Source organism: Artemia sp. Qi Xiang Cuo, chromosome 3 (assembly GCF_049724085.1).
Source record: "Artemia sp. Qi Xiang Cuo chromosome 3, ASM4972408v1, whole genome shotgun sequence".
Taxonomy (NCBI): domain Eukaryota; kingdom Metazoa; phylum Arthropoda; class Branchiopoda; order Anostraca; family Artemiidae; genus Artemia; species Artemia sp. Qi Xiang Cuo.
Window position 1 is genome coordinate 68390862 of NC_142796.1, and position 14935 is coordinate 68405796.

The 14935-nt window shown below is 36.6% G+C and overlaps 2 protein-coding genes across 4 annotated transcripts in view; one reads left to right on the forward strand and one right to left on the reverse strand.

Moving 5' to 3' along the window:
* The window catches only part of LOC148954455 (ferrochelatase, mitochondrial-like), a 113703-nt gene that overhangs the window by 45811 nt on the left and 52957 nt on the right, over positions 1-14935 (forward strand). The window lies entirely within an intron of this gene.
* Positions 1-14935, reverse strand: part of LOC148954458 (ferrochelatase, mitochondrial-like) — a 28640-nt gene that overhangs the window by 3728 nt on the left and 9977 nt on the right. The window contains exons 4-5 of the mRNA XM_089087098.1: positions 10399-10564; positions 6973-7245 (exon numbers count right to left, since the gene is read on the reverse strand). Coding sequence (XP_088943224.1) covers positions 6973-7245; positions 10399-10564 — 439 coding nt within the window. The remainder of the gene's footprint in view (positions 1-6972; positions 7246-10398; positions 10565-14935) is intronic.

A 14935-nucleotide genomic window follows, 5' to 3' on the forward strand; every position in this document is an offset into this window, starting at 1 on the left:
CCAGAAACTTTTGTTTCAGCTTTAGTAGAGCATGTTTGGTTTTAACCAGATCATTTTGTAAAATTAAATTTGATGAAGCCTTAGCTATTTCAAAGGATAAGGGTTACACTCAGTGGGCGAGGGAAACCAGAGAAATTAAAAAACACATGTTTGCTAAACTTTCGATAAATAGGGACACTGGTAATTTAAATATTGACCCAATTTATGATAAACTTCTAAATAGTGAATCAATAGTCAATAAGGGAGTTAAGATTTTAAATAATCACCAGGGGACTATTTTACCTGCTAGACCAAAACGATTTGCTTCAGTAATAGCTAACAAAACGGATTATTTCGCAACAGAACAATTAAAGTAATTTACAATTTTTTTTTTTTTCCTCAGTTACTCCGGTGTCATCACTTAAGTTACTGTATATTTGCATCTTTTCCCTACGTGGATTAGTTTGCGCCGATTGTAATTTTTTTTTTGGTGGTGGTTTTATTGGTTTTTAGTTTTATCTTTGTTTTTTTTATCCTGTTCTCCTTGTGTTTCTTTCGTGCAGAAGATGCCTTGTTTGGATACTGGCGGAATTTCCGCGTTGTTTTGCATTTGTCTTTCCTTTTCTCTCCACGGGCCACAACCTCGTTTGTTTTGTTTTTTTTTTGAGATTTTTCTCTTTGCTGGTTTTTGTCATGGCTGGCCAGTTCGGCTTAAGATCTTTCATTGAAACAGAAATAACAAGGCATTTTCAAAATCTAGGGGGAGGACCCCCTCCCCAATTAACGCCAATATTTTACACCTTCACTTGGTATGTATGAGGTATTTTGTTTTTTTAACTGGTGTTTCCAAAGTGGAAACACCAAGTCATCACATACTGATGGAAAAATAAAATCAAAATTTGCATTTTCCATACTAATAATATAATAAAATAATAAAACGATTTTATTTTCAAACGCCTTGCACGGTCATGCCGATCAGTAGCAGTTCTTGTCGTAAAAAAACACTAAACATATAAAATATATGAAAATCACAGCCATAGGCATCGCCACACAAAATTATACATTGATTTGAAATATCACAGATTCAAATTAAACAGTCAAACAGAGTCAAAGGAACAAAAAGAATGATGAACTAAAAATAAATAAATACAATTATTGACGAAGGGGTGCAGAATTAAAAATCTGGACGAACGAGGGAACAAAACTACTTACGTACCGCATATGCCCTGCTGATACCAGCTGAATTTTTGGTACCGGTTAAGCTACATTTCGTGGATTCCTTTGGTGCGAAGGGAGATGCTCAGAGGGGAGGATTTCACGAAGCCGGGGATTTTCCAAAATACCGACACCAAATTTAAAACACAATTCATCACGGCGTGTTGAAAGAGTTGTAAGTGAAAATTGTTTTAAAGGGAGCGATAAGAAACTTCGGGAGATTTGAGTGCTTCCAGAATAGCTCGGTATTGGATCCTTTCTAGGCGGTCTTTCTGGTCCAAAGTCAGACCTTAATGCCAAACGGGACAAGCATATTCTACCAGCGGTCTGACAAAAGTAAAAAAAAAAAAAACGTAATAGGTGGGGGGTTGGAACACCATGACAAGCAAGGAGTTTTAAAGATAGGATAGCTAGGTTTGTCCGTTTGATTATCTCCTGTGTCTGTTTTGCTCCACTTCAAGTCATGCATGAGATATATTTCCAAGTTTGATATCCATGATGCCTGAAACATTATTTAAAGCAAGAGATGAACTGTCCCTCAGAAAAGAAAAAGTTAATACAAGTGATTTTTCGTGATTGACGATCATTTTGCCCTCCTCAGCTTGGCATGATAAACTCGCCATTATTCCGTCTGCCTCTACTTGAAACACTCTTTTCACCTAGCTGCAGAACGGATAGGTCATCAACGAAGTTAAAGCGATTACGACTCATCATTTGCAATCTCATTTACCATAACCAAAAAAGTAGAGGGCCTAAAATTGTTCCCTGAGGGAACTCCACGGTAGATTGGCTGGGGATCAGAAAAGGCTGGTGTGTACCTAGTTTTATTTTACTTCTACCTGAAAGAAAATTTGCAACTATTCTTACGAAAATATGCATCGACATTAAAATTTGTCATTAGCTTGCTGCTTAGGGTTCTGTTGTATATAAAATAAACAGCTATCTTTATTTCACTCGAGATGATGATGATCCAGTGGTAATGTTATTATAGTTTCTTTAATACCTTAGTGAGCAATCAAACACAGAACGGTATTTAATAACTATTGTTTCTATTAAAGAAATGAATTGTGTCAGTTATATGCACTTTAAGATTTAAAATAAAAATATTCATCTAAATTTAAATTTGTCACTATATAGCGGATCTGGTTTCTGTGGTCTATCAAATCAATTTCGATATACAGTTTACTCACGATGACGTTGATCCAGCGTTCCGGTACATCTACATGATTTAAAATCTTATTAAGCAAACTATCTAAGTAAGGGCTTGTAGAACTCTTGGGAATATTACCGAATTGTTGAGGGTCAGTTTTATGAAGAATAAATTTGACACTCAAAATATGCATCGACATTAAAATTTGTCAATAGCTTGCGGATAAATGTTCTAAGGTAAACAAATTCAAATGTTATCCTAAGGTCAATTACGATGAAGTTGACCCCGAATTCCGGTTCATCTTGATGCTTTAAAATCTTATCAAGCAAACTAATTAAGTAAGGGTTTGAAGAACTCTTGGGAATATTACCGAATTGTTGAGGGTCAGTTTAATACAGAAAAAAAATGACCCTCAAAATATGCATCAACATTTAAATTTGTCACTAGCTTGCGGCTAAGGGTTCTATGGTAGATCAAATCAAATGCTTTCTTAAGGTCAATCGCGATGAGGTTGACCCAGCGTTCCGGTTCATCTAGATGTTTTAAAATCTTATTAAGCAAACTGACTAAGTAATGGCTTGTAAAACTCTTGGGAATATTACCGAATTGCTGAGGGTCAATTTTATACAAAATAAAATTAACCCTCAAAATATGCATCGACATTAAAATTTGTCAATAGCTTGCGGCTAAGTGTTCTGTGGTAGATCAAATCAAATGCTATCTTAAGGTCAATCGCGATGAAGTTGACCCAGCGTTCCGGTTCATCTTGATGCTTTAAAATCTTATTAAGCAAACTAACTAAGTAAGGGCTTGTAGAACTCTTGGGAATATTACCGAATTGTTGAGGGTCAGTTTTATGCAAAATAAAATTGACCCTCAAAATATGCATCGACATTAAAATTTGTCAATAGCTTGCGGCTAAGGGTTCTATGGTAGATCAAATCAAATGCTATCTTAAGGTTAATCGCGATGAAGTTGACCCAGCGTTCCGGTTCATCTAGATGCTTTAAAATCTTATTAAGCAAACTAACTAAGTAATGGCTTGTAGAACTCTTGGGAATATTACGGAATTATTGAGGGTCAATTTTATGCAGAATAAAAGTTTTCAGCCACCCAGTGATGAAACTTTCATAGATCTTGCTAAAAATTGATGTCATCGTAATAGGCCGCACACCAGTAAAATCACAGGGTGATCCTCTTTTGGGAATAGATGTTATGAATCCCTTTTTACAATTTTGCGGATACTGGACGGACATTGTAATCTTGCTGAATATTAAAGTTAACGGAGCACTCAAAAATTCAGGAAAAGCCGTAATGAGATCAACAGGAAAATCGAGTGGTGTAATACTGGTCCTCTTCAGTTTCATCAATTTGAGGCAAACTTGGGATTCTGTGATAATTGGGAAATCCATCAGACCAGGAGATGGATGCGGAAAATCCCCCGAGTTTAGAGGTGGAAGTGATTGAACAATTGCTGCCAGATGAGTGTGTAGGCAATCTGCAGTTTCTTTGTCTGGCTCATCATAGCCAATATCCAATCCAGTCTGCGTTTTACCTGTCATTTGCTTTATCCTTTTGTACCACTGTCCAGGCTAAGAATCCAATAAATGAGATACTTCCTTTTGGTAGTACAACGCCGCTGCCTGGCGGGTCGTTTCTCTGATTTTATTCTTCAGGGTAGTAGCTTCTTTATGTTTTTTTTTTCCTGAAAAGCTGTCTCATTTTCCTTCTTAGTGCTTTGATTTCTTTTGTAACGTATGGAAAATCTGCTGAAAAACTTTTGCTCACTTTTTCTGGAAAATAGAAATGGTACTTGCCGAAAAGTTTTTTCTTGAAAAGTAGGGGCCATTTCATCAGCATTAGCCGTAAAAATTATGCCGCCCCATTTTTCAGTCGTGAGCCAATTGCCGAAACCAAACAATCTGCTGTTTGTGATTGGCCGACTTGTAGTTGTTTCTGTAGTGCCTATGACCCGGACTTTGCTTGTGGGATGTAGCTCATGGGTACAAAAGTGGTAGCTTCCTCCTATCGGGGGACCTGGGGAGTGTTACCTATAGAGTTGAGACATGTTAGTAGCTATGCGGTCCAGAGCCATATCACCTTTTGTTGTTGGGCCATCAACCAACTGTTTTAGACCTAATCCTGCTTCCAAAGACTCAAGTCGTTGTTCATTAGCGTCACCAAGCAGGAACAAACCACCTGTGGGGTATTTACCCTGTATGCGGTCAGTGCTTAATTGAAGCTTTTCGCGGAAAGCTTTTTGAGAACTGACATCTTGTCCTGGCGAATAACAAAAAACACACACAACAATACCATTACAATGGGAGGGCAGGCGTTTGGGCTCCGTAAATACCCAAAGAACCTCATCGTAATCATCAAGCTCAGGTACCTCTATCTGAAAAGCAAGAATTTTCTTATTAATATAAATTACAAGACGTCCTCCCTTTTTTCCAAACCAGTGGTCATCTGGGCGTAACTTTATCATTTTATTATAACCGGACAAACTGAGTAGATCTGGATTTTGTCTATGAACCTCTGTTACTGCTACTATTGGGGCTCCAATTACTTGAGCTAAATTCTCCAGCTCAATAATCTTATCCGGACTTACACTTTCCGCATTACTATACAAAAACTAGGCAGAGCAAAAATGTCAGAAGAGTATTCTTTAAACTTGGTTTTCACCTTAGTCCTTGGGCAGACAGTTTCCTGGTGTGCCAACGATTCTGCAAGATCAGTTTCTTCTAATGGCGAAAACCTGTTACTACTGTAAACGCGGGATTTTGATATTTTAGGAAGGATAGATCTAGGGATTGGGGAAGGGTCGGTGGGGAGGGAGGGGGAGAGCTCATAGGGGAACCGGAGGGATACGCTGAGCCCGTCTGGCCCGTGGTGACCGCGAAGAAGGGATCCAGTAACGCGGTGTTGGTATTAAAAAAGGCTGTTGTGGGTGCGATTGGGAGGAGGGGAACCGAAAAGGCGGATTTCATTGGTTCAGCTGTTGGCCCCTCGTCTCGACAAGTTTTTTGGCACCGACTCGGGTCTAGAATTATTGCTTGAAGCATTGGTCCCATTAACAGTCTGGCTGGCTATGGCTTGGCATACTACAATCGAATACTGCATCACGGTTAAAACGACTAAAACAAGACAATCGGTCAAAATACTTAAAAGCCGCTGAAGGATTAATGCGACATTTTAAATTACTAGCACTATGAGCAAAACTGCGAAATACTTTTTCTTAGTTTCTCGTCTTTCGTTAATTCCTAGTCCTTCAGCAATTTTAGGACAACGTCACAACTTTTTTCAAATAGCTGTAAATTCAGAGCGTCGTTTTCGGTCTGGTTCATCGACAGGGATCAGGCTTGACATTCAAGTTTTACTTCCATGCTGTAGATCTTTTTCCAAGTTGCAGGATTAAATTGTCTTTTGATACACAAGTCTCGCAACTATTGGGACAATTTTGAGGGGGTAGATTCTCCAAAGGCGGGGAAAACATATTGTTGAGGTTAACGACACAGTGTGTAGGAGTATCAGCCTCAGAGTGCTCATTTACAACAACCATAACACATGTGCTGCATTTCCAGTTGGGGTTTTCTTGCCGTAATACGGGTGTGGTTCCGGCACAGGGGGGGGGGGGATAGAACCATAAAAGGCATTTCGAGCTCTGAATCATCACACCTTTCCCATACTGCCTCTCACATCCAGGGCAGATATAAGTAGGTCTGGTTCCTGTCATATTCAGTATACAATTTTACTGGTAATACAACTAATTAATAAGTCCAAAATCAATTTCCTTCCAAATGCGGGTGTTAATTCATAAATCCCAAGGGAATTTATACACAAATAATAGCTGTCAAATAATCCAAGTTCCGATTCTGAAACTATTTTCAATAAAAGTCCGTAGGGAAATCAAACAACTAAACAATCCAAGTTCAAGGTTGATTGTGAGAAGTCCATAGAAAAGCACAATTGAGTCTTACTGTATAATTGGATTGTATCCAGATTATATCCAACAGAGGTGTTTACAGTATGAACTCTCAATCAAGACTGATTGAGACTGATACTATAGGGTGTCATCCAGACGAAGCCCTTTTACAGGGGCTACGCAGCCCAGTTTTGGCTTACAGAGGTGCATAATTGGAGCAGATATATGAGGTCCACTTTCAATAAATCATCTTTGTTTAAGGTAATTATATGCTTAATTTAGAATTTTAATAATGATTAACTATAATAATGATTATATTACATGACAATAAATTTTAACAAAATTAAGTAGCAGACAATTAATTTAATATTTTGGTAGTCCTTATTAAAATTCAGGATTAGCACAAGCAAGTACACTCTACAAAGAAAAGCCCTTCACAGCTATAGCCAATGAACCCCAAATCAGCTTAATTTAGCCTTGCATGCAACTTTACGTTATTAGCATCTTATGTAGATTTTATTTCGAAAGACAGTTATAAATAGAACATTATATATTGCTAGCCTCGTTCAACGTCCACGATTGCATGATGTTTTCTACATGTCTTTTTGTATTCTCCAAGAAATCACCAATAAATCTATCAAGTCTAAAACTATCAATCTAATTAAATCTATCAATCTATCACTAAAGCAGATAAATAAATACAAACCTTTTTAGCCAGCTCATCTCCATACTCGATATCTAATTCATGTAGAGTTTCAATATGATCAGACGTAAAAGCTATAGGAACTAACAACAAATGCTTCCTTCCCCGTTTCACTAGAGCTTCTATGGCCTTGTCTGTTGCTGGTTCCAACCAAGGGACAGGCCCAACTTTGGATTGCCACACCAAACGATATCCATTGGAATAATCCAGTTCTTTCATCACTAGGTTAACCGTGGCACCCACTTCGGCAGGGTACGGGTCACTTCGACTTACTGTCTGAAATCGGGAAAAAATACAGTAATAGGAAAAAAAATTGGAGTTTGCTTCCATTCAAGTGTTTTTCTCTCAGGAAAAAAAAGGTTATTCAAATTTTAAGTTTCTTTTAAACCTACAAATGTGATAATCAAATACAATAAATATCTGTGGCTTCTTTTTGTAAGACCACACTTCATTTTTATGACGAATAAAGTAAAAGTTCAAAAAGGGATAAGTCCTTTTATTATACAGTGAAAAACATACAAAACGTTCTGGATAACAAGTTCCACATACATGAATGATCGTCATCAGCAGATAAACAAAACAGTCAGCAGATCGTCATTAACAGTTTATAAATACTTGACTGTAATAGGTAAGAAAATGGAGATCTGCCAAGCTTGCTAAAGAAAACTTAGGGGGTTTTCTTTTTCTTTTTTATAATAAAGTAGTTGTGCTGATCAAGCAAAAAAAAGAAAACGCCCACAAAGACCGACTGTAATAAGATAAGATTTATTGTAAAAAGTCTGCGGGCTACAGCAACACAAAATACAGCCTACAAATACAGCCTGAGGAACAAAATACGACTTTAAATAACACAAACCAAGGAAAAAAACAAAAAATCTCAACAAGTTTAACATTTTAACCGGCAAACAACAACCATAATAAAATTTAACTCCTAAGAACCTATAAAACTATCCCCTCAAACATATTTCCCTATGTTTAATCCCTAAACGAAGAAACTAAAGCAACTGTATAATAGCACACGCGTTCCTCTCAGACATCCACTCAAATTAACCGACATTCACTCCCAAACACTCGTCTGAAACATTTATTCCGCAACTCAGACATCACTTCACATTCGGATACAGTATGAAATAAATTCTCATTCACAAATCCACACATGGGGCAAAAGTAGGGGCCGACCACGAGCCTAAACTTTCCCAAAAATTTTATTATCTCCTCTAAATTCAAACTGTTCACCCCCCCCCTCCTAACCAACAACAAATTCTTCAAATCTGCTCTATTCCACCCAAATTTAAAATGTTCTTCCTCCCCCCAACACTCTTTAGCTTGGGAGTAAAACCTCAAAAACATGGATTGGTCCTTATGAGCTTGCCACTCTTGGATTTCTTGGTCTTTAGGGTTTGCTGGACTTCCTTCCATACTGAAACACTCTATTGTACAAAGCAAAAATTTAATTATTTTATAAGGCAAGACGAATTTGATAGCAAAAGAAATCTTTGACAGAAGTAAGAAGTGCACACTGTCTTGACATGAAGACCAACAAGTCTAGTAAAGGACGAACCACAGCCCATGGTAACATTAGAATAAGCCAATACCCTTAAATGCTTGTCCAGTTTCATCAAAGAATAGCCAAAACTTATAAAATATCCATAGAATAACCAGGAAAACAAGCTTAAAGATAGAAGAAAGAAAGAGAAAGGTAAAAACACTTATTCACACTTATTCGTCCTGATTGGTCAATTCGCTCTCAATCAAAATGGATCTGTTAACACATTTTTGTATGTTTTCTAGCTTCTTCTGTCACGACTGCCAGCACAGCAACTAGTCCTTCGAGGGTGATTGTCATGACCGCTAAGTCGTTGGCGAACTCAGCTTCACTAAAGGGCCAGTCACCAAACACCAGTCCGAAGTTCAGTTGGGTAATGGTCTTCGTCATCTTGAATGTTGCAATTACGTAGTTCATCCCAAATCACTTCTTACTTACAGTTTGTTACCGCGAACTGTTTGGCATGGTTTTTGCACTTGGTGATACACTCTTATTAACAAGTGTCGATGCCCTGCACAAGCAATATTATGTCTATTACACCCAACGCATTGATTATTCATGCCTACAAATATTATGTTAAAACAGAGAGGTAACCCATAAAATCAGCAAAGTCTACCAAAACAAACAAAACCCAGAAGAATTATCTATTCATCAAAATTCAGATTAATGTATCGTTTACTATGCTGTAGCTTCCTCGAAGTGCGCCAATTCTGAAGGTCATCTTGCAGCACTGTTTGCAGTCACGGTTTCCATCAGGAAATCTCGTGATTAGTCTACCCCGGCACCCGTATAAGATCGCACAAGCATGATTCCACTACTGGGGATAGGGACGGAGGAAAGACTTTATGACTGAGTGTTTTCCATTTCTGTCAAAAGACCTTCAATGAACAACTATCAAACACAAAATTAACATTACTAATAAATTGATGTTCTGACGGCAACAGAATGCAATTGCATCATTCATGCCAACTAAAACTGATTTTAATATATTTGGAGGTTAATTACAGCCCTTTTTTAAGAAAAATGTCCTTCCAAGGCTATAGTTAGTTGAAAAGATACGCTACTAAACTCACTCCACCAAGGTATATTCAAAGGTCAAGACGTTCCAATTCGTCTGGGGGAATGTTTCTCTATCGTCCTGAAAAATTATAAGCTTAGGAGTGAAAAAACCAAAGTATAATCACCTATGGAACAAGTACTGACAAAACCTATCCTCTCCACACTAAAAAAGTGACCCTTTGTATACCTATGCGAACCTGGCAAATAAAAACCGTAGTTACAAAATTCATCCCGGTCACTCGGTATTTTGGCTCGGAGTGATTAAGTAGTACAGCGCTTTGAGTCTAGAGGCGCTGAGGTACGCGGGGTCACTTTTGGAGACTTTTGTCAGTACTTGTTCCGTAGGTGATTATACTTTGGAAAAAACTATGGCACGAGCAGCGTTACCACTGTTAGTACATTTCAAACAATTTTGTACCTTTATTTCAGTACTTCCTTAATTTACATTAGAAATGAATCCAACAAAGGATAGATTTGATTCAAAGCGAGAAAAAATAGTCTCGAGTTCCCCTGAAACGATCGCAACGAGATTGGTACTTTCACTACGGAATCTGACCTTGACTAAATGTATTATACAGAATAGGAAATTATGTAAAGTCCGACAAAGAGGTCAAACACAAAAAAAATGAGGACTTTTTTTTCGCCATACGAGCGGTCGATTAAAATATAAACCACCCATCGGGTTTCTTTTAAATTTCTTCTGTTTTTCCCTTGGTCAAATTGGTTGCTAAACAGGTATATTAAAACGATAACATAATAATGTCTTTAGTCACTAATTTCAAAAAAAAATTGTTGTTTTCCCATTTAAGCCACTTATTATTTACCTTCATCGGCAATGAATGTGCTGAGAACAAGATGACGACATCTGATCTGATGTCTTCAGGAAATTTTTGCAGTTCGGCTTTGACTAACTCAGCAAATGCTTTGACAAGGAGTTCATTAGTGCCCCAACGATCGATAAAGCTCCATCGCATCTTTGTCTCCTTATTTCTGAAAAAATTAGCAAAAATAATAGGATAATAAGAACACTCTTGCACTTATATAAGATACAGTCAGAACATTAGCATTAAATATAAAAACTGCCGTAATTTCCCTGTACAGAAATACCTCTTAACTTTCTGCGAGGAGACACACTGGTGGTGATAAGTAGTACGGGCTCCTCTTTCCCAAAATATGGAAAACCATATATGGAAAAATATGGAATATAAATACGTACTTTAAGAAAACTTAATAAAAATAGGTCATTTTCCATCAGATTCAGAGAAAATGAAATAAATTCTAACAAAATTTTAATTCTAATAGAATTTTAGAAAACTTAATAAAATAGGTCGTTTTCCATCAGAGAGATTGAGAGAAAATGAAAAAGAAATGAAATGGTGATGATATGGTGACAATGGTGGAGATGGTGACAACAGATGCAGCTAAAGTCAACGTTATATTTTTAGTTTGTTGCCAATGGCGTTAAACCTGAAATGAAAATTTTAAGCCTAATTATAGTAAATAAATTCTGCTAACGGAAAGTCAGTTTTATCATTAGATTTTCATCATTGGTTTTTATCGGATTGAATTTTCCCGGTTTTATGATTATGGAGGATAGAACCATCATTAGTTGACCAACTTTATTACCGATAGCCCTGAAACTACACGAAAAAATGAGTATTCCTCTCTTGGTGATTCTTGCAGTCAGCTTTACAGTCATAACCATCAACCAGCAACCATAACACTTAGTACAAAACAAGTGATACTAATTTTCAAAGTACTAATCTCCAACTACAAGTACTTCGTCAGTATTCTTTACTAACCTAGGTCCATGCTGAGCTGTCACGGGGGTTAACCTTTAGAGTCACTTTTGATAGAAACTTTCAAAAAATGTAAGCACGCAAAGATGTAGAAATAGTTAATAACAAAGATACCAAGATGTGAAGAAATAAAAAGTTAATAGGACTGAAGCAAAAGAAATGGAACAATATAGCCAAAATGTAGATGTAGAAGATGTAGAAACACTTAATAGCAAAGATGCCAAGATGTGAAGAAAGAAGCAGTTAATAGGACTGAAGCAAAACCATGGGACAATATAGCCAAAATGTAGATGTAGAAGATGTAGAAACAGCTAATAGCAAAGATGCCAAGATGTGAAGAAAGAAACAATTAGTAGGACTGAAGCAAAAACTGTGGAACAATAAAGCCAAAATGCAGATGTAGAACATGTAGAAACAGTTAATAGCAAAGATGCCAAGATGTGAAGAAAGAAACAGTTAATAGGATTGAAGCCAAAACCATTGACAATATAGCCAAAATGTAGATGTAGAAGATGTAGAAACAGTTAATAGCAAACGTGCCAAGATGTGAAGAAAGAAACAGTTAATAGGACTGGAGCAAAAACGATGGACAATATAGCCAAAATGTAGATGTAGAAGATGTAGAAACAGTTAAAGTAAAGATGGCAAGATGTGAAGAAAGAAACAGTTAATAGGACTGAACCAAAAACCATGGGACAATATGGCCAAAATGTAGATTTAGAAGATGTAGAAACAGTTAATAGCAAAGATGCCAAGATGTGAAGAAAGAAACAGTTAGTAGGACTGAAGCAAAAACCGTGGAACAATAAAGCCAAAATGCAGATGTAGAACATGTAGAAACAGTTAAAGCAAAGATGGCAAGATGTGAAGAAAGAAACAGTTAATAGGACTGAAGCAAAAACCATGGGACAATATAGCCAAAATGTAGACAATGTAGACAATGTAGACAATGGAACAATGTAGCAAAAATAGAATCAACGATAATTATGCTAAGTACGGTGAATACATGGTAAGCACAGATATCATGCAAGAAAAATTGTTTAGAAATTACTAGAAAAGGCTTATTGATCACTTCGTCAAAAGAATATCCAGGAATTTTGTTCGGGGTTGGATGTAAACAAAAACTTTAAAAAACGCGTTAAGAATTTGTTTATATCCATTTTTGTTACGTTTCACGAGTCGGAAAAAAAATTAAGGGTGGGGGTTCAAATCCGGTTAACCTCCCCCTCCCCATAATACAACTTTGAACCTCCTTGAATTTTGGATACAACCAAGGATACAACCTTGAATTTTGCCCAATCTCGAAGTATGTATAAAATGAAAAATCCTGAATTTCCCAACGATGCATCTTGCCCAGATGTCTATGAATCAAATTCAGAAAATAACTGGAAAGCTTGATACCTAGGAGTCTACTGCTCCTAATGGTATAAACCCAAGAGGCTTCAAGGTTATTGGGGTGCAAGTTTTGGTATGTTATTTTTGTGCTCTCCCACGGTTTTGGTATATCAACAAAAAACAAAAACTTTACTTTCATTCTACTGCTAAAATCCTGTTCTTTCCTTCTACTGAATTTATTTTTGAATAAAGGGTGTGCAGGATCTTTTGGCTGAAAATACGTCGAAGGTCGTTAAAAGAAGGATAATTTTCTTATTTTTTAACCAGCTTTCTCTAAGAAAAGTCAAAGTAATATCATAGTTCTGGGTCGTTGAATGGATGTGTCTAAAACTTCTTAATGGAATGATAGAAAGATCGTATCCTATATGTTCAAGTTACTGCAAACTTGTCATAAAATCACATGCTTCAGAGGGAACATACACCTCAAGGAAATTGTAATTTTGTAGCCTCTCAACTGTTAATAATATACAAAGTATAGATTTGGGCCAGCCTTTCCTTTCCTAGGGAAAGTAAATATACCTTTAGGAAAAGGAAAAGAAAAGGTATAGCTTTCTTCAGGACCTTCCCTAACGACGAGAGAACCGCGCTTGTTGCAGCGAGTTCAAGAAATGTCACTGACAATCTAAGCCACTCTTGACATATTAGCCACATTTACTATCCCGTATAGTCTTAGAAGGCATTGTAAATGAAGCAATGGAAACGTACTGTTAATATTTTGATATGCAACGGGTTTTTAGGAGGTTTTCTGTTCGGTTTCAAGCTGAGGCCACATCAGATCAACACTCTCAAGTAGCTTCTTGAAAATCGGCTTTGCTTTACAATAATACCCAAGTGATTGTCGTTTATGACAACCACTGACACTGGTCACTGCCACACCCATGTGGTTCTAAGTTACTATGGTTCCATAGCTACATCCAATTGTTTTCTAATCCTTTAAAAAGACTTAGATTCCCTTTTCAAATAGATTCCTTTTCTCAAAACTTTTACATCCAAGGCCCAATAATACTTGCCATAAATGGTAGATACATTAGGACCAGAAGTCAAAATATAATGTGTAAAAGAGAGAAAGATCTTGGAATGGTTAGACAATTCTTTAAAAATTATTGATATTCACTGAAGTTCGAGATGATCTCCATCTATAACAAGACAAACTAAGATCTTTTATTGACAAAATACATGATAAATAATTTTCTAAACTGGTCGACGGGGAGCAGGGCTCGATGTGTCGGCCATAAACAGAGATAAAAAAAAATGCCGAAATAATAAACAAAAACATACAAGGTTTTAACCTACAAAGTTTAAAAAAAAACATACAGGATAACAGAGGACGCCACCCCAGCGCGAGAACACCCCAACAAATTTCATACTAATATCTATTATTCATCAATCCCAACATCCAGACAAAGAACTATTTTTGAAATATGTTTTCTGAATAAAATCGACTCTTGAAACTTGAGAACATTTCTACTAAATTAAGTTTAATTAAAATAGGATGAATCTGGTATCTGATTGAGAATCTAGCTCTTTCTGATTCATAATTCGAAGAAAAATATTTTGTTGATATTCAAACATCAACCACGAGCCTTTCAGTCGCTTTGGCTTGACTCCCGCTTGAATATTGAACTGTAACTGCTAATCCACGTTTTAAATTTGATAATGCAGTTTTAGAGTCTCTCTAGAGTAAGGCAACAAAAAAAAAAACACCCTCTACAACAAAGAACAATTGAAATCTTCAAAACTCCCGTCATTAGTATGCAGGGAAATATGGGTGGAGGTGGGGGTATTAAGATTTAGATTACAGACAAGAAATTTACTTTTCTCCGTGAAATTCCTCCGCCCTTATTCTTGAACATACTTTAGTGTTTGGAATAAACAGCCTTTGAAGAGTATTGTGTGATTTGGAGGCCAACTGTCACACAAGTGTTTCAAAGAATTGTACCAATTAAAAAAAGGAAACCTTAAACAGCTTTCAGTTTTCTTTTTAGCATTTACACCAAATTCTACTTTACACTTCCGGTAAAAAAAAAGAAAAAAAAATTCAATTATATTTTTATACTGTTGTTTTTGTTTGGTACGGTAAATAGTAGTTCAATTGAGGGATAGACACAATAAAACAAGTTTCAAAACTCAAATAATTAGAGTATTCTTTCATTATTTTATTCCAGCA